General features: G+C 41.3%; 1 protein-coding gene across 1 annotated transcript in view; it reads left to right on the forward strand.

Moving 5' to 3' along the window:
* Positions 1–20,587, forward strand: part of LOC126475016 (protein cueball-like) — a 165,385-nt gene that overhangs the window by 125,554 nt on the left and 19,244 nt on the right. Inside the window, exons 2-5 of the mRNA XM_050102555.1 lie at positions 15,678–15,887; positions 18,393–18,573; positions 18,670–19,170; positions 20,117–20,572. Of these exons, the coding sequence (XP_049958512.1) occupies positions 15,678–15,887; positions 18,393–18,573; positions 18,670–19,170; positions 20,117–20,572 (1,348 nt within the window). The remainder of the gene's footprint in view (positions 1–15,677; positions 15,888–18,392; positions 18,574–18,669; positions 19,171–20,116; positions 20,573–20,587) is intronic.

A 20,587-nucleotide genomic window follows, 5' to 3' on the forward strand; every position in this document is an offset into this window, starting at 1 on the left:
GCGCCCGACCGCGGCTGTGTTCTTTGATTTGGAGAAGGCTTACGACACCTGTTGGAGGGCGGGCATTCTCCGCACCATGCATACATGGGGCCTTCGCGGTCGCCTCCCTCTTTTTATTCGTTCCTTTTTAATGGATCGACAGTTCAGGGTACGTGTGGGTTCTGTCCTGTCAGACACCTTTCGCCAGGAGAATGGGGTGCCACAGGGCTCAGTTTTGAGCGTCGCTCTCTTCGCCATAGCGATCAATCCAATAATGGATTGCCTCCCAGCTGATGTATCAGGCTCCCTTTTCGTGGACGATTTTACCATCTATTGCAGCGCGCAGCGTACGTGTTTCCTGGAGCGCTGTCTTCAGCGTTCTCTTGACCGTCTTTACTCCTGGAGTGTCGCCAATGGCTTCCGTTTTTCTGCCGAGAAGACGGTCTGTATTAACTTCTGGCGCTACAAAGTGTTTCTCCCACCGTCCTTACGACTCGGTCCCGTTGCTCTCCCATTCGTGGAGACAACAAAATTTTTAGGTCTTACATTTGACAGGAAACTTAGCTGGTCTCCACATGTGTCATATTTGGCTGCCCGTTGTACCCGTTCTCTAAATGTCCTCAGTGTTCTCAGTGGTATGTCGTGGGGAGCGGATCGAACCGTTCTACTTCGCCTATATCGGTCGATCGTCCGCTCCAAGCTGGATTATGGTAGCTTCGTATACTCCTCTGCACGGCCATCCATCTTCCGCCGCCTCAACTCCATACAACATTGGGGTTTACGACTTAGGATCGGAGCGTTTTATACTAGTCCCGTCGAGAGTCTTCATGCTGACGCTGGTGAATTGCCACTCACCTACCGGCGCGATATACTGCTTTGTCGGTATGCCTGTCGGCTACTGTCAATGCCCGACCACCCGTCTTATCGTTCCTTTTTTGACTACTCTCTCGACCGTCAGTACGGGTTGTATGTCTCTGCCCTGCTACCCCATGGAGTTCGCTTTCGTCGCCTCCTTCAACACCTTAATTTTTCACTCCCTGCAACCTTTCGAGTGGGCGAGAGCCACACGCCACCTTGGCTCCAGGCTCAGGTTCGCGTTCACCTTGACCTCAGCTCGCTCCCAAAGGAGGTTACCCCCGGTTCAGTCTACCACTCCCGTTTTGTCGAACTTCGTTCGAAGTTCATTAATATGACCTTGATTTATACAGATGGCTCTAAGACCAATGACGGGGTCGGGTGTTCTTTTATTGTCGGGGCACAAAGTTTCAAATACCGGCTCCATGGCCATTGTTCGGTCTTCACAGCTGAGCTCTTTGCCCTCTACCATGCTGTTCTTTACATCTGCCGCCACCGACATTCTGCATATGTCATCTGCTCCGATTCCCTGAGCGCCATCCAGAGCCTCAGTGATCCGTACCCGGTTCACCCTTTCGTGCACCGGATCCAGCGCTCTCGTCAGCAGCTGGTGGACGTCGGTTCTCCGGTTAGCTTTATGTGGGTTCTTGGCCATGTCGGTATCCCTGGGAACGAAGCTGCAGATGCCGCGGCCAAGACAGCGGTCCTCCAACCGCGGACAGCTTCTTGTTGTGTCCCTTCGTCAGATTGTAGCAGGGTCATTTGTCGGCGCGTTTTATCGCTGTGGCATGCCGATTGGGCTGCACTTACAGACAACAAGCTTCGGGCCTTGAAACCTCTTCCCGCGGCTTGGACGTCCTCCTCACGCCCTTCTCGGCGGGAGGAGGTAGTTTTGGCCCGGTTACGAATTGGACACTGCCGGTTCAGCCATCGCCATCTGCTGACGGCTGCGCCGGCGTCGTTCTGCCCATGTGGGCAATTGCTGACGATCCGCCACATTTTAACGTCCTGTCCGGATTTTAACACACTGCGTCTTGATCTTGGCCTGCCATGTACTCTAGATGCCATTTTAGCGGATGGCCCACGAGCAGCTGCTCGCGTTCTTCATTTTATCAACTTGACAACCCTCTCTAAGGACATTTGATTATGCTGTTTTTTTTTTTTAATCCTATGCCTGTCAGTCTGTCTTTTATCGTGTTTTCCGTTTCGTTGCTGTTTTAAACTTGTGACTCGGGGTGCATTCCTAAGGTAGTCTGGGCGCTAATGACCGTTGAAGTTGTGCGCCCTAAAACCACAAAAAAAAATCTAAATTCATTACTGCATTTACTACACCTTCTTGTCAGTTGCCGCGTTACTTTGAAATCGATAGTAGGCCTATGACGATGCAAGAGCTGAAAAGCTCATCGCAAGAACGCATCTTCATTTTGTGAATGGGGAAGGTACACGTAAGTACATTACACATAAATAAACTTTATTTCTTCAGAAATAAGAGACTGACATATACTTTTTTTCTTGTAATAGCCTGGATATATTTTATGCAATGCTTAATCACTTAACAGATGCTAGGTACAATTTATTAATCCTAAAAACTGTGTAATATAACAAATCAGATACGAATCACACGTTTCATACTAAAAGTTAAGATTTCGTTTGACTGCAGATCGTTGGGGCAAGCGTGCATACATGCTAAACAATATCCAATAAGCCCTGTCAACGCACGCTGCATCGCTCACATTCTTCACGAAATTAACTTCCACATGGATGCAGTCCCCTTAGGAGAAATGGTTCAAGTGATGTTACTTTACACGTCATTCGGTTTTGGTTTTTGTTGCCTCGAGGGCTATGAAGTGGAAGGTCAGCAAGTTAAAGGCAGGGGTGGGTAATGCCTACTTTTCTTTTCAACACAGCGTTTACTATTCCTTTAGGCATAAGACGAGTTAAACCAAATGCGGTAAACCTATAGGCGTTACTGCGAAAAAATACATATTTCTATAACATTTTACTTTTCGGAAATTTGTTTTCTCACAAATGGCTCTGAGCACTATGGGACTTAACTGCTGTGGTCATCAGTCCCCTAGAACTACTTAAACCTAACTAACCTAAGGACATCACACACATCCATGCCCGAGGCAGGATTCGAACCTGCGACCGTAGCGGTCGCGCGGTTCCAGACTGTAGCGCCTAGAACCGCTCGGCCACTCCGGCCGGCTTTCTCACAAATACAAATGGAAAATTCAGTTGCGCGCATTTTGTTTATAGATTACAAACCGGTGCAATTATCCGTCCAGAATGATTTTCTCGAGACCCCAGGACATTTATGTGAAAACCGAGACTGTCCCGGCGAAACCGGGACGCCTGGTCAGCCTAAATATGCCTACGTTTCAGAACATTTGTTATGTTGTCATTTGGTGCCTACTATTCACTCCGTTGTAAGCTTTAATAATGTGTAACTATTAGAGACCATTGTTGCTTTCCGAGCAGTGAGTTGACGTTAGTCAACATTTATTCATTTTAAAGAGGTGCGCTCGCTTGTATGCTACAAGCTATGTATTCCCCACGTTGCGCTTATCGTTCAAGCCATGCGTACTATCACTCTGGACAGCTATTTATACAGAGTGGCAGACTGGACTAAGCCAAAAATGCTCGTACGTCCACAGTGTGGGAAGAATCATAACCGTGCTGACTCATTTCCTCGAAGCTTGGTTCCTGCAAGACGTCTGAAGGCGTCTGGGATCTGGGATAGCGTGGGCGCCGCGGGCTTGGTTCGCATTTTTCTGCGGGCGTGTGCACGCCTGTGCGCTCCTGATAGCGCCGTGCTGGCAGGGGCAGGTGGTGCTCTGCTTACCCGCTGTGACCGCCGTGTCCTTCCTGGCTCCATGTGGCCCGTCACGTACGCCATGGCGTGGCCACGTCATACACCAACGCACCCTTTTGCAACGCGTAACCCCCCCCCCCCCCCCCTCCCACCGGTCTGCTCCCCCTACCCCCTCCCCTACAAACTACCGTATGGGCCCCTTGCCCTTGGTCAGCCATGGAAACACGTTGCGAATTTCGCGGTGAGACCGAACATAAACTAGCGTAAGTCATTCCAAACAACCTTTTATATTTTCTACATTACTGCGAATGAACGTCTCAATCGGGGCCAGCCCTACCGAAATTTGAAGGGCGTCATATTTTGAAAGACAGTTAAGAACATATCAACAAACGTTCTGTTTCCTGACCAGCATAATATACAATTAGCATTGCTATTGCCTAGGGTCGTTCGAATACCACTTTCGATCAGACATTTGGCATCGATATTAATACATGAAACTGTTTCAATATCTCGAAAGTATCGGTACAGAATTATCGATTCCGACAATACAAGATATGAACTGCGTTTTTAAGTGTTGTTAAGTTTCACCGTAACACTGTTTTTGCATAAACCAACCAGGGTATAAAATGTAGTACAAACGTAATCATCTAAGGATAAATAGTCCAGACAGAAAAAATATAAGCCTTAGCTTATATTCCACTCTATGTAGATCCACTCGTGGCATCATTAGCAACAAAACTATGTTCCTAATGAAAAGTCATCTCTACCATAACCATTCTATTTCTGATACGCAGCCTAAAACATGACGTCTTTTCACACGTTTCTCTGTGCGGTGAATATAACTCCACTGAAAGGTTATTACATTCCCCAACGGTATTCGATACTTCCCATATCGATACTTACACAAATAAGTAATATCTCAAAAGCCTCTATTCTCGTGACGCTACAAGCAATGCGGCCTCGCTTGGTAATGACGCACGCGAGCCAACAATGCCCCAATTTACTTATACTATACAACACAGTATATCCCCGTACTTCTGTATTGCCTCGTCGCCACGGTAGTGAACAAATCCCGCATTGAAATGAATGCAATTCATATTAGTAAGACACTATCCCTGAACTTGGAAACAAATACCAATTTCAGGTTGCCTATCTAACGGCCTCGAATTTCAATATTTAGCGCATTTTTTGACAGAATTCAAAAATTGGAATTTGTGTTACAATGTACTCATTAAGAAGTGTAATCCTATTTTACTGGTTGAAGACAAGTATTATATTTAGAAACTGTGTTTTGACTTGAGGCAGCGTTAATTGACTGGGCGCAAGTACCTGGACTTCATTCTTCCAGTACTTGCGGATGAGCACTTCGCTTGTTCCAACAAACTTAACACATAATTTCAAAGCTGTTCTAAACTTCCCTCGCCTACACGCTTAACGTCAAATATTTACATTAAGGGGCTCCGGAACGCCCTATATTTGCAATGTTAAAATAACGCTTATCAATTACATCTTTCCTCACAAAGTATTTGAGGTAGGAAGTTGAACTTTTTACAGATTATTTATTGGAATATGGGCTACAACTTATCACAGGGATTTTACAAAATTTTAGTTCAGTTATTAAAGATGATTTTTTTTTCAATTGTAATGAAAATTCACAACATTTTTTTGCAATTTTTTATTTATATATTCAAAAATATACAGTTTTTTTGGAAAAAGGCTGTGTTAAATTATGCAGAAGGTACTGTGTAACATTTACTGAAAGTTTGAAACAAATATATGTGGAAGATCCTTAGAAAACATGTAATTAGTATGAGAAAATAAAAGTTTTGGGAATCGAGCGACAAAGATTGGATTAACTTTTTAGTGCATTCCAGGTCCATGGGATGGATTATCTTCATCCTCTGCAAACTCCTCCTCCAGCTTCCTCTTGTTCCTCCTCCTGTTTACTCTTGCTTGTATTTCTAGACTCTTTACAGCCCTGTCTGCAGCCCGAAGGCGTTCCTTGTCTAAAGCAAGCATCGCTCGTTGTGTTCGTAGATTTTGCTACCATTTTCTTCAGTTGCAGTTACTGCAACACTGTTCCAAAAGGTGGTCATGTATGAACACTTATCACATTTCAGTTGTATTTCACTAGCAAGTCCTACGTGCTTTATTATGGAGAGTTCCAGACCAACTTCACTACAATGAATACATCTGACACAGTTTGAAAAAATTCCTTTGAGAACCGACATATCAAATATTTCATTCACATCCGACTCGCCCATAAAACATTCATAGTTTTCACTCATTAAACCAAGCTTCTTCTGTGAAGTATTTTCTTTCCCACTTTGACTGCTATGGGCAGGTGTACTTGAGAGGTTAGGTTCACTCACTTGGTTATCGTCTTTATTGTTTACAGTAATAACACATACCTTTGGCTTTCCAACATTTCTCCTTTTCTTAAAAGCCTTCAGAGGATTTCTAATAACTTTACTTTTACTCATTATTATACTTCAACAAAAAAGAGACTCAAGAAACAGAATTAATTACGAATATTTTCGAGATAACGACAGAATAAATAATGAAACAATCGACAATCACACCAGCGATATATATTGAACCATCACAGGTTAGCCACAACACATACTTTATCTCACATCACTAAAATGTACCTGATGAACACTGACGTTAATAACACCACCATTTGACAGCGGTTTAACAACGCCACAGTGGGTCACGCCCATGTAGAACACATTTCAAAAAAAATTAAAAAATAGTTGTAGTCTTCGGAATTGAATAAATTATATATCTATTGAAAGGTAATAGTCTGCAGATTCAGAAAACGCAAAAAAGTAAAAATTGAACTTTTCATGATTTTGAGCCTTTCCGGAGCCCCTTAACTCATTTGTTAAGTAGTCACGTGTTTGAAGCTGTTTCATATATGTGAGTTAGATTCATTAAAGAATCGGGGTTTTACTGGTACTTGCAGAAAACAAAATCTGACAAGCTAACTGCGCGAGGTGACGTAATTCCAGAAGTGTGTATTGCACTCTTCCCTTCATGTTGTACCCACCTCATGATGCCCAGTTTTCCTGGTTTCGAATCTGAAACGTGTGCAGTACAACTATTGATTTTCTTTGCTTATACGCAGGTATGGAATCCTGATTTACAAACAGCTTGTGATAGGAGTGAATATGTAAGATGAAATACATGTGATTTTTTAATCTCACTTTTTTCATCACAAATCCCGTAACTCTAGTTTTCTGTAGCCTATTAACGCTAAACGGTGTAGTGTCCAAACTCCCGAGCCTCTCATGGGAGATCATTCGTGTATGCTTGTCCAGCTTCACTTAGAAAACTGGAATAGTCTCTCGACAACCTATAATTCAGAAACTTCATTAATTTACTATGATTTTGCTCTTCAACTGTGTAATAACTGTACCTCAGAAATTGTTGCCGATTACGTCTAAAACTACACTAGTAATAGCACGGGAGAGGGTATTTGCATTTCTACTGCATGTTATTTTTCCCCCCGTTACATTCGCGCATGGGCCATGTGGAGGGGGGATTGCTGGAATGCCTGTGCGAGCGTTGTAATTAATCTAACTTCTGACATTATCTCTGCAGTCATTAAGGGGCTGATACGTTAGAGAGCTGTAGTACATTTGTAGATTTCTAGCTTAATGTTTATCCTACTGAGGGATAGGCTACAGCCTTGTATCACTCTTACAAATTACTGCCTCTTTCTTTCATGTTCTTTTTCTCTTAAAATTGCCGTCTGGTTTCTGTACAAATTATAGATAACATTTTGCTCCGTTTATTTTTATCTGCTACCTTCAGAATTCCTAGAGAATGTATTCCAGTTCACAGTACCAAAAGCTTTCTCTAAATCTACAAATGCTATAAATGCAATGATGCCTTTCGTCCTCCTATCCTTTTAAGATAAGTCGTTTTAAAGTGTTCCTACATTCATCCAGAACCCAAACTTCGGCTTCTACCAGTCGTTCCATCCTTTGCTAGATAATTCTTGTTTGCAACCACGACTTTAAACTGATAATTAGCAATACTTCAACACATGTCGTCTTATAAACTGGGTATTTGCTGCTGCAGCAGCAGCAGCAGCAGCAGCAGCAGCAGCATTGAGCTGTAAACGCCTAGAACAACTATAGATCACTCAAAGTACAATAAGGAAGGTGGTTCATGTAAGCTGCGACAGGCCGTTTTCAGACTGCCGATGTTATTGAGTGACGTTAAGTCCTTGTCGTTTCTCTTCTGTGCATAAGTTTTGTACTTTATAGAGCCAGGAAACAACTTGTCAGCAAGCTTTGAGCAGACAGAAGCATGGATGAACGTAGAAATACCATAGTTGTCCACGGCGCAGGCGCTGCAGTCGCTCAGCAGTGACAGATTTGTAGCCCGGTTCCCGATCGTTTCCCAAGACGGCTGACGCGCGCTAAAAGCGCGGACGATGTGGGCTCAGATGCAACGGATTAGAACAAGTGATTGTATTAACTGCCTTTTCCGGAAATCAGGAGCAGATCTTGTAGCGCGTCGTTTCTGGTCACAATTGTGCTGAGTTGTGTCTATGATCACTCTGAAGTACCGCAGAGAGTGTGACTCGATAACATACTCCGCGTTGGGCTCGGCGACCCGCTTGGTGCCGTTCGATAGACGTTGGCTTTGTGCCAGCGCCGTGTCTGACCATCTCCCTTGCGCCATTAAAACAACTGGAATCATTAAGTTATATTACTAAATCATTATTCTTCTTCTTGTTTTGCGTAGATCAGCTGAGGGTCACGACTTAAAACTATGGTGTCATTTAGAACACTCTCTCTGAAAACAGCGATCAAAATTAAAAATTTTTTAAACAATAAAAGCTATATCTTAGAACGCATGTAAGTGTTTACCAGCGCTGGCTGCTCCTCGCCACACACTCTCCAGCTGCCGTCATGGAGAGTTAATGGTTTGAAAAAGATCGTACCACGATCGAAACCGATCACCTGATAATAAATTTAAGCGATCCTAGACTCTTTGTTGCTTAAAAAATTAAACTGTGGTGTTTGTAGTGGGTTTTGATGTTGTCCCATTAGCTGCGCGTCCTCCGACTGTGTTCCTTCTCCTTTGTCCAGAGAACACCCGTCTTTGTTGGTAGCTTGCCCTGGGACTAAATTGCTGAAGCACTCTCATGAGATGAGATGTGTCGGGTCTTTTAAATCTCCGTACCTCCCACTTCCGTCAACCATGGTGGCATGGTCGTCGTCTTTTGCCAATGTGCGAGAAGCTAATTCGTCAACTTTCTGGTACATCTTGTAGACATGTCCACACAAGGCTATATGTCATTTCCTATTCATGTGTGCAGTATTTGTAAAGGTCTTGCTTTGGTCGCCTTTTTTATTCGTTACCTTCCTGGAACTGGTCCCAGTATCTTCTCATTCTCTTTCTCAAGTTCGTCTGTGAGACCCTTGCCGTTGAGTTCTACGCGCTCTGAAGTATATAGGGCTTGAGCGTGTGTGTGTGTGTGTGTGTGTGTGTGTGTGTGTGTGTGTGTGTCCGGTAGCGCTTCATTTTTGTTATGGGAGACACACTTCTTGTTGCAGGTGCTCTGAGTCAGTTGATATTCCAAATCCAGCTTGTTAATCCTAGTTCGTAATGACTTTCTCTCAGGAAGATCCAGCCATTCTCTCAGATAGTTAAACCTGTTGTTTCTTTTCTCTTCTCAACTCCAAATGCTGTGGCAAGGAGGATCACTTATGTTCGTGATGTATGTTTGGCCTACCATTGCTGCTGCTTGTCTAAGAACTTTGAGCCAATCACTGAAATTTCTGTTGAATTAGGTAGAAGTGGCAGATTGTCGGCAAATGCCAGCCAATAAACATTGAACCCATTGTGGCTAAGCCCCAGACAGATGGAATTAGAAATTCCCTGTCTAGTTCACACTTGCCACCACTAGCTTATTGCTTTTTGTAGTGCACCATTGAAGAGGAAAGGGGAGAGGTCTCGCTGTCTTACTCCTGTCTTGATCTCGAAACTAGGACTGTTGGTATTTTTAAAAATACCGGGAATCCGGTATATCGATATTTTGAAAGATACATTTGCCAGCACACGATATATCGAGAAACTATCGATATATCGGCGGAAAGAATATGGACGTTGCGGCTAAAAAAAAAAAGCTGCAGATTGTAAATATACTGCCAGTTTTAGAGCTGTGCACTTAAGATTTTGATTTATTATTAGATATTCTGTGCATCAGCGAACTAGCAGCCCGCTTATCCCCCTTAGAGCAAGAATTGAAAGGAAAACGATGCACGTTCACGCTTGGCGTTAGCAATTTTGCTGACAATGGCACAATAAAAGGTGTCCGATAGGTCCGTCGTTCGGTTTCGTCACATATCGGATTTGTCTAGAACACTCCATGTCGACTTCCCTGATTTTTAATTTCTGCAAACGCCAGTGACTTAGCAGTTGCGTGGTGAAGTTTCTGTGGTAGCGCCGAGTATGTCAGTATTTGCCCTCATACGTCTCCTCACAACACAAAGGCCAACCTTGCCATTTAGATTTTGTACATTAGTTCCATCAACTGCTTTCGAGGAATGTCGATGTGAAGAAATGCACACCAGTTGCGTTAAAGATCGTTTTTTAAAGGAACTGGTGTATTTCTTCACATTGGATATCCTGTTATTCCATTCATACTGCCACCCCCAACTGCAATCTGACTTCTTCTTTGTGCCATCTATATTTTCTTCTTGGAAAGGCTTCCTCTGAACGTAACTCTTTGTCTGCTGCTGTTTAAGTCAGCTGGATAAGATTATGGATCTTCAAATCTACATCTACGTGATTACTCTGCTATTCTCAATAAAGTGCCTGGCAGAGGGTGTAGTCCTAGTCCCTGTAGGATCTTCATGAGAGTAGGTCTATCAGTAGAGTAATGTGCTTTCTTAATGTCAACAAAGACAATGGCATATTTATTACCAGCTATTTTCACATGTCGTAGTGCCGAATCGAGGTTAAATATTACTGAATTATTGTTCTTGTTGTCATAATACTATAAGCTCTGAACATCTTGTTGCTAAATCTTGTAATTCCACGACAAAACTAGATTTGTTTCCCTTGTGACTCCGTGTTAGCAAGATAGCAACAACAAATAAGAGATCAAAGAAACTTGGGTCACTGGCTAAGCTCTATTGTGAAATCTTACATTACAGAGGACACAGTTCGAAATGCTTAATGTAACAAATGTAAATAATATGATCGGTAGCATTAAGAAACAAATAATATATTCGTAACAGACAACGTGCCTGTCACTATGCCTGATTCACGAACGATGGCGGTTCGTGCAGCGCGAGACGCGATCGAGGATTGCATTCAGAATGAGATTTTCACTCTGCAGCGGAGTGTGCGCTGATATGAAACTTCCTGGCAGATTAAAACTGTGTGCCGGACCGAGACTCGAACTCAGATTGCATTCTTTTCCTTAACAAGTAAAGTGGGGAATAAAAGGAAGAGAACGAGTTATGAATAAAGATAAAGTTTGATGCACTTCCTTGCAATGAGCAGAGTAACATAATTCTTGCAAGGTGGCACAACTGCAGCAGTGGTGGGCTTGCCGCCACAGAAGTCGGCCGTGACCTTCGCGTTCAGCAGCAAGTAGTCAGCGAGCCACACCCGCCAACGGTAGACGGCGCCTGCTGCTGCTATCAAGAGCATGCTGAGCGCTTGGGGGGGGGGGGGGGGGGGGGGGGTTGTATTGCGTCATTATTTGTGGAGCCCGTTATTACGAAAGCGCGCGCCGGCGCACTGAAACAGCCTGCGAGCGGTCCTCGAAACGCGTTCAGTGCGGAGCAAACCAGCGTATCAGCACGTATGGGTAGAGACCCGAGTCCATATTTTTTCCTTCTTGCTCTCTCGTGACAGACGTACTACTCAATCGGCATAAGCTGATAACCGTTGAAAAGCATCTGATACTCCATACCTCAAGTATTAAAGTACGTCGTCTCTCTTGAGACTGAAATACTTTCTCCAGTTTCGTTTCTCCGATTTATCATCATCCAGAAGGGTCGCAGCCTTAGTCTTTCTAGTCTCTGTACTGGTCTGCTAACTTCATCAGCACGGGCTCTTGTTTGGCAGTAATTGGGAGCACACTGTCAGCGAAAGGAGAGATCTTGTATATAATCAGCATACGGTAAAATGGTTACTTCCTAGGTCCAAGTCGTTCCACTAAATTTTCGTGATAGGAGGAGGAGGAGGAGGAGGAGGAGGAGGAGGAGGATATTAGTGTTTAACGTCCCGTCGACAACGAGGTCATTAGAGACGGAGCGCAAGCTCGGGTGAGGAAAGGATGGGGTAGGGAATCGGCCGTGCCCTTTCACGGGAACCATCCCGGCATTTGCCTGAAGCGATTTAGGGAAATCACGGAAAACCTAAATCAGGATGGCCGGAGACGGGATTGAACAGTCATCCTCCCGAATGCGAGTCCAGTGTGCTAACCACTGCGCCACCTCGCTCGGTCTTTTCGTGATATTTTAAAGTTTTATTAACCTACTTTTTTTGTTAAGTCCGGAATTTAAGTTTATGAGTAAGGTCATTACAGTCTTCAATAGAAGACAAAGTTGTTATAGAGGCCGGAATCATAATGAAACACTTCCGCTAGTTTAACAGTCTGGATCACACAGGTTATGAGTTTGGGCAGACTGCCATCAGCGGATCAAAACGTAAGGGGGGGGGGGGGGGGGAGAATATATATATCTTACTCCAAAAATAATATTGAATGTACCAAGTGTAGCCTAAGTGACACACAGTGACCAGTTGCGTTAAAACTCTCCCTGCCCAAATACACTTGCTTCGCTGATTTCAGGCCCTTAGCAGTTTTTGGAAGGAATGAAAGATCAGATATAACGTCTCCAACCTACAGAATTAAACACTGATGCTGGTGTAAATCTCATTTATGAGGGCTATCGGAGAATAATCTCCATTGGGTTATAGATAAATTACTGGAATAATTCTCAAATAACACCCAAACGTAATGGACCGAGGCCATGGCTATCGGGAGACTTTTATCCTCAAGGGGAAAGCATTTTTTATATAATTGAGCTGACCAATTTGAAATCGTTTTTGGGCTACAAAAACTAAGTTTTGTAGGTAATAAACAATTTATTATATCTTAAAGAATTGAAGTGTAAGAATTCAGTATCGAATAAAATGCTGTAATGAAGAATCCTACCAAGTGAAGTGGCACTGTGATCGGTGCACTGGACTTGCATGAGGGACGATAGTGGTTCAAATCTGCGTCCAGGCATTCAAATTTAGGTTTTCTGTGATTTCCCTTGAAAATCCATGGCAGATTTTTCCTCATCCTTGAAACAGTCAGAGCTTGTGCTCTATCTCTAATGACCTTGATGTCAACTGGATGTTAAACCGTAATTGCCCTTCATTTCATCCTTCCACCCAACCACATCGTGGGGGAAGGTGAGGGGAGCAAGTGCTGCTGCCCCTCCCCCTGCCCCCAAGTCTCACCCTTGTGGTCACCTGTGATTACTGCATCCATCTGATTGCCTTATTTGTTTGATTTCCAAGAAAATGTGTGGAACCCATACAAAATAGCACCAGCAGAGGATATTGAATATATACAGGGAACGGTTGCACAAATGGAAATGGGCTTCTTGATCCACAGGAGAGCATCATAGAAATACTGAAAAACCCTGAATTGGCAGACTTCAAAAATCGCAGGAATCGGTATTGCCTGGAGAATCTGAAGATACTTTTCATGTACTTGGATCACTTCCAGGGACCGTGAAGATGTGATTAGATTAATTACAGCACTTGTAGAGGCGTTTAGGCAGTCACTCTTCCTGCACTCAATAACCGATTGGAATGGGAAGAAACCTTAAAACGTAGTACTATCCTAATTATCCTCTGCCAAACACTTGAGTGTTATGTAAGGAGTATGTATGTAGATGTAAAATGAATTTATTTGAAAAATCTTAAAACTACGCTTTCATATTACCACTGCACACAGTCCTCATTTGAGTACAACCATTTATTGTATCCTGTAATCAGTAATGAGTGCTATGAAGAATGTACAACAAAGTTCCCAGAGTATTAGTACACATGTTGAGGCGATGGCAAGGGGGGGGGGGGATGGAATAACAAGTGAAACTAAATTAAGTCCTGGATGATGTAAATAAGTATGGTTTGATTAATGGTTTAGTAGTATAGTATTATGGATTTGTATATGGCAAACTGAGTTTATATAATAAGTCTTTCAGAGAATGTAACATTATTTACTCTCAGCTCTTAATATCTTAACCAGTATAACAAAGGGCTTCCATCCATGTGTATCTACAGTACATCTGCTTTCCACAAGCCACTGCACAGTTGTGGCAAATGGTGTATTGTGTACCATTCGTGAAGTGACAGAGTGAATGTCTTATTAAGCAGAATTTCCAACTGTAATGCCAATTCTAAATCGCTGCTGTGGAGTCATATGGCCATCCAAATTTAGATTTTTATGGTTTCATTTAGTCGTTTAGGGTGAAAGTCAGGATGGTTTTTGTGTAAATAACACAGCTAATTGCCTTTGTCAACTTTGTCAAATCCAAGTTACTTCTCGTTTATTAACCTCAGCATCGATGACATATTAAACTTTAATAATCTGTCCTCATAGATAGGAAGTTGAAAGTCTTGCTTGTTAGATAAATATACCCTACTAGGGATCCTGGCAATACTTCACAATTGCTAAGTAGGCGTGGGAGTTGCATACGCACTCCAATCTCCTTACCTCCTCTCTCTTTCTATCTCCTCTTACCCCCTAATTTCTTCCACCTCCTCCTATCCTCAGTCTACCTCCTGCCCCCTCTCTCTGACCTTGAGTCCTGTTTATTGTTATGACAAATAAAACCTTGCTTGGGAACTGAAATTGCTAAACATGAGTGGGTGAATTGGTTGGGATCATTGGCAAATGGGGTATGAGAGTTCTCGCCTGCTACTGTATCTTTGAGGATAGTAACTTTAGTGACGATATTTTGCATAGTTTTAATCTGAAAATGGGTAGGATTTCAGAGTTTTGGACGAGTTAGATTCCATAGTAGCAGCTGAGGGGTGGGGGGAGGGGGGTGTTAATAGTAGTGTTCTAATCATAAGCTCATTAGCTGTAAATATAACTTTTCTATTTCCTGTTAAAACTGACTGTGAAGAAAGGAAATGAAACTGCACATTCTTATAGCACAGTGTGGAACAGCGTCTTCTTTCTCACAGTTGGTTGTAATAGAAAACCTGTACATCACTGTTCAAAAACATATGTGACATATGTCTGTCTGAATGGTTATAAGAGCATTGCATGAATATCTGAATTAAGTAGTTCAAGAAATTTTAAGATTTTTGATAATGGTGTTAAACACCATCTTGGCTTTATTTGGTAGAATAGATAAAACAAAACAGTAAAACACAGCTGAACCAAAATACTGCTCTTGTAAATGAATTTATTTGTTTTGCTCCATCTTGCTCTCATGAAAATATTCTGAAATAATGCATTTTATCCACATTTTACAAAAACAAGGATGCTGCTGTCCAGAGAGCTCTGACTCTTGATCTATATCTATGTGGGAACATTGCACATGTTTATAAGGAACCAAATAGAGATGCATTAATTTACCCAATTCACCCTGGTTCTGCCCTTGATACCAATTAGTGAAAAATGCATGAATAAGGAATGACAAACTCATAGGCCAATTAAAACCTGGACTTCCCTTGGATTCATTCAATAAATTTGCATATTGAAGTCTGCCAGAAAATAATTCTGTAGTTTAACACTTAAGTAAAGCAAAGATGAGCAGATCACCTCTAATTACAGCCTGATTTCATTCCACCAAATAATTTAATTATTTTGGGGGAGAGAGAGAGAGAGAGAGAGAGAGAGAGAGAGAGAGAGAGAGAGAGAGAGAGAGAGAGAGAGAGAGAGAAGGCACTGCTTTTAAAGTATATAGAGCTTAAGATTAAATAAGATAATGTGTGTTGTCATTTCAGAAGTTGACTTTAAATCTCATTTCTTCCACAGATCTTGCTGTTGCTGTGGACAGTAAAATCCAGTTCCTACTCATTGGAGGCAATGAAACAAGAATTAGTGATGGGGGATTTGACAGTGTCCAGGAATTATCGTACAATCAACGTGATGAAATTTATGTTGTGGATAAGAAGGGAAAAGACTCTTACATTTACAGCTACAAAATTGGGATTCCAGAACAAGTACCAAAAATGATTATTTCTGGTAAGTTGGGTTTCTTACATAATTTGTTCCTTCTATTGGAAATATGCAGCTACTCAGCTTAGTTTAGCAAATGTCTGGGAAATTTAAAGGTGCTAGCATATGTCAAAATTATTTTAATCTCTGTTGATCATTATCATAGAACTGTTTAGTAGATAATAAATGTACATGTGGAGTGTTTAAACAGCTGAAAGATTCTTTTAATGGAAATCATATTGTTTGGAGTGATTTTAACTCTGTGATAGGTGTTAATGTTCAAATTCAAAACATAAATCAATTCAACAAGCCCAAATGACATGTCCAAGACTTCCGTTGTCATGGAATGTGGCAAAAATTTCAGGAGAGTGTTTGACTTATACTTTGGTGACTACATACTCTGCAAGTAGAATGGGTAGAATTTCTCTGAAAATGCCTCCAGGAACATGTAATGAATGATGAAATTAATGTCTACAATCATTAAGCCTGTTAGACCTATGTAAACTTCTGATGTGGAAACTTTTTCTAGTTGAGGGCTTTGAAAGCTCAATGTCAGTTTCTTGTGGGACAACCAACTAGATGTGGAAATGACATAAACTTAGTGTTTGGTCTTCATGAAGCAAAGGCCACTACAGTACTGTTTTACAATGGAGGACATGCATAGCTAAATTTAAAATCGGGGAGAATCAAACAATATCCTAGGTCAAAAGCCTTCAGCGCAAAAAAAAAAAAAAAAAAAAATGGTGGGATGCAGAAAATACAGCTCCTCAGTAAAAGATGGCATCCTCATGCCACTGCATAAGAAGGATAGCAGCAAGAATACTAATAAAATGAGCCCCATCACTCTCTTACATGCTGACTAAAAGGTCAAACTATGAATACAACTAGTATTAAAGAATTTTGGTGAATATCAATACAGCAACATGCTGGCCAAAGTGTAATATCTGTCACCAGCAATCTCCCTGATATAATTAATGCCTATACACAGAGCAAGGGTTACAGTTTACTTATAACTTTGAGAAGACATATGTTGTCATAAGCAATAAAAATATCTGCAAAACCATACATAAAATTGGAAAGACCAAAAAGTATGGAGATCATTGAAAGAAACAAAAGAAACTTAAACTTGTCCCTTGAAACTGAGCATTCAAGCCAGTAAGAATGCCCACTCTCAATGGCTCAAATGCCATTGCTACAGAGCCCCTCTTAACAGACATCACGGCCACAACATGTTGTGTGACTATAAGAAACATCAGGACATATTGTGCAACATACGCCGATGACATACAGGATACCGTATCATCACTGGAGGATCTAATTTTAATGCATTGCTTAATCAGCAATTTTGCTGTAGCAATGGGTGCTCTGCTAAATAAATGAAAAAATGTACGTGTGTGTGTGTGTGTGTGTGTGTGTGTGTGTGTGTGTGTGTAGGTAATACTGAAACTGAATTACTTAGCATGGATGCTTTCAGTACCTGTTGCCATAGCAGACAACATTAAATGAGTGCTGTGGTGGTTACTATGAGGAGAAAGAGTTTTAAGTGCATCAAGACGCCTTAACACTCCCAACCATGAGGGGCAAAAATTGCATGAAAGTGTGCGGAGTGGGGACCATAGTATTTGGAAACCTTAATCAACAAATGGGAGCTAGTAAGCATGGAGTTGCTCTTCAAAATAACAGTAATACGATGAGCTTTAAAATTTATTAAGTTGTATTTTTAAGAGTTCAGCTACATAAACAAGAACCACAGTACACAGAATTTCTTAACAAGACTTTTTAACAACAATGAAGGGGAAAAAATTAAGGGAACACTCTCCCTGGATAAACTAGGATATTATCTGGAGGAATCTACACCACAATGTTGTATCATCTAGATTAAAGGCATGTGGTACCTGACCATCAGTGAAAAAATGGTAACCAGTTAAAAAAGTTATACAACATCCACCTCAGCACAACTTCCACATGTGCAACATGTGATCCCGTTGATACATTAATTCATAGGTTCCACCTGTGGAACCATGTCTCCGATCTAGTCATACATCTTGAGGAAATTTGTGATCATCGACTGCATAACATCAGACTGTAGTGACATAACTGAAATGATGGGACTGCAAAAGCTGCAATACCCCCAATCTGAAAACAACACAACCATTCAGATGATAGGACACATGCCTGCTTACATAATTCACAATCAACCAGCTGTTTTCAGCAGTTGTTAATCAGGCATAAAATTAGAACAATAAAATTCCATAAGAACTAGGCAAAATTAATTTGGCTACATTGGGAACGTAATGGTCAAACCACTATAGCTAGAAAACAAGAGGCCTTTCCCAGTTACAGCGTGCTTTGGCTTGAGATTATCATTCTGTGCGTCATCACTGTAATTATCATGTACTATATTAAAAGCTTAAAACTATGACAGGCTTTACAATTAAAAAAAGAAACCACAAAAAAAGGAATGTTATTCAATGGTATATTAGTTGTTAGCCTGTGATGAGAGGTTGTGTAATTCACTCTGCTGTATTACAGAACCAGCTACTAAAATAATGGGTGTTGCATATTCCAATGTGACTGATGCCATATACTGGACAACAGGAAAAAAGGGTGCTTTAATGTGGTATAAACATGCCTGGCAGACTAGTAGTGGCAGAGTTCTCCATCAGTTTGAGAATGTTACGCTACAAGGAATTACTGTAGATAGCTGTGGCCGGTAAGATAATCAGCCACCTCACTATGGTAAATTTTAACATCTTGTAGATTTATTTATGTCATTCTGTGATACAAGGCTTCTCTCTTTCTTTTCCAGCTACCTGTATTGGACCAACACTGAATATAGAAATTCTACAATTGAGAGAACAAGGCTTGATTATTTTCACAGAGAAATACTAATAAAAGAGAATCTTTTTAACCCAATGGGTATAGCTGTTGACTGGCAAACAAGAAAGCTATTTTGGTGTGATGATACTGAAGGTGATGCTTTTCAAATCGAACGAAGCAATTTAGATGGAACAGGTAGAGAACTCTTGTACAAAGGCTCCTACGATGAACCACGCACCATGACAGTTGCTCATGGAAGGCTTTTCTGGATAGATAAAGCAGATGGCAGACTTTTGAGCCTTCGAACGATGGATCCCAAGGGTTTGAACCCATGGACAGTACAGCGCTGGGGTGGCCATAAAATTTTGAAAGGTTTAACATCGGTAGTAGTTTCATCATGTTATGCAAACAACCCAAGTAAAGAAATTTTGCCATGGGTTACACCTGATACTGAAATCACAACTTTACAGACAACTGCAACTACGGAAAGGTAGGTGCAATTGAGAACTATTGGATAACATTAAGTTCTTGAATCAAAATTTATAATATACTGTTTGTTTGCATTTACTGGAACAGAAATTTCAAATATTTTTTTTATTCATTCAGTAAAAATGTGTGTTAATGGCAGTAATGTGGATGAATAATGTTGAAGTAAGAAAAGAGTACCAATGCTTTAATACTAAACTGCATTGCAGCAATAATGGTATTGTAGTGAACAGAGTAATTTGTTCTTTGTTACAATTTGTGTAGACCACAACTCCCCCAAGGCTGAACAACTGTAATTGATTTAGGAAGAATTCTTCCATATTATTTTAGTGAAATTTATATTTTTTATTTAGATCACCGTATTAATGAGAGAATAACATGCCTTACACATTGTTCACTCATTTATTTTTCACTTATCATCTTTGTTTACTGTATGCATGGAGGTAAAAAAGATAAACTGGCAGAAATATATTGTAAACAAAGTTTTCCATTGTCAGCAGAGAGTCTAAATTAATTGAATGGTCTAACATTATAAATTTCAAAGATGTCGAAGGCCCTCCAAATGAGGCAGAGGAACTAAGCTGGTGAATTTAGTTTTTGCTTCCACATTGAGGAATGCTCATACATTCTGTATTATTTGTCAAATCTGTGGACCAGCCACTGGCCAGGACTACCCTTTAGCCAGGTCTTAGATACCCCTTTGCCCTGTATAAATATTTTTTAAAACAATGTTTAACAGTATGTTGGTATGACATTCAATGTAAACCACACCACTCTTAAAGTTGAGTAATCTGATTAATTGGATTAGGTTTTTCTCACTTTGATATAATGGCTTGATTCAGTATTTTAATTTATGGCTTTCATATTTGCACATGTGTTTGATGTAATTTAACTTTATTTTGATGAGCTACATTTTTTAATGTTTACTTTTTAAAATTTATTTATTGTAGGAATGTAATGCTAGTGCCTTCAACATGGCCTACAGATGGGAATTACTGTCTGAATGATGGCATAGTATCAGCAAATAATGAGAACTCTGTGCCAGCATGTAAATGTCCAGTGGGGTACACAGGTGCAAGATGTGAACTCCCACTCTGTCACAATTACTGTGTTCATGGAACATGTTCAGCTGAAGCATATACAGGTTGGCCAAAATGCTTGTGTATGTCAGGTTTTGGTGGAGATCGCTGTGAAACTGATCTCTGTAACGGATACTGCATGAATGGTGGAACTTGTTACTGGAATGACACAATAAAAGCCCCTTCATGCCATTGCCCTAGTGGACGCTTCAGTGGCAACAGATGTACTGAAGATGTGATCCTGTTCCGTGAATACTGTCACCTCTACTGCCGACAGGAAGATGTATTTGTTGGATTAGGAGTGATGGAGGAGTTGCACCACTGCGAGTAAGTATTTGTAAG

The sequence above is a fragment of the Schistocerca serialis genome, chromosome 4 (assembly GCF_023864345.2).
Source record: "Schistocerca serialis cubense isolate TAMUIC-IGC-003099 chromosome 4, iqSchSeri2.2, whole genome shotgun sequence".
In the NCBI taxonomy this organism is placed as follows: Eukaryota; Metazoa; Arthropoda; class Insecta; order Orthoptera; family Acrididae; genus Schistocerca; species Schistocerca serialis.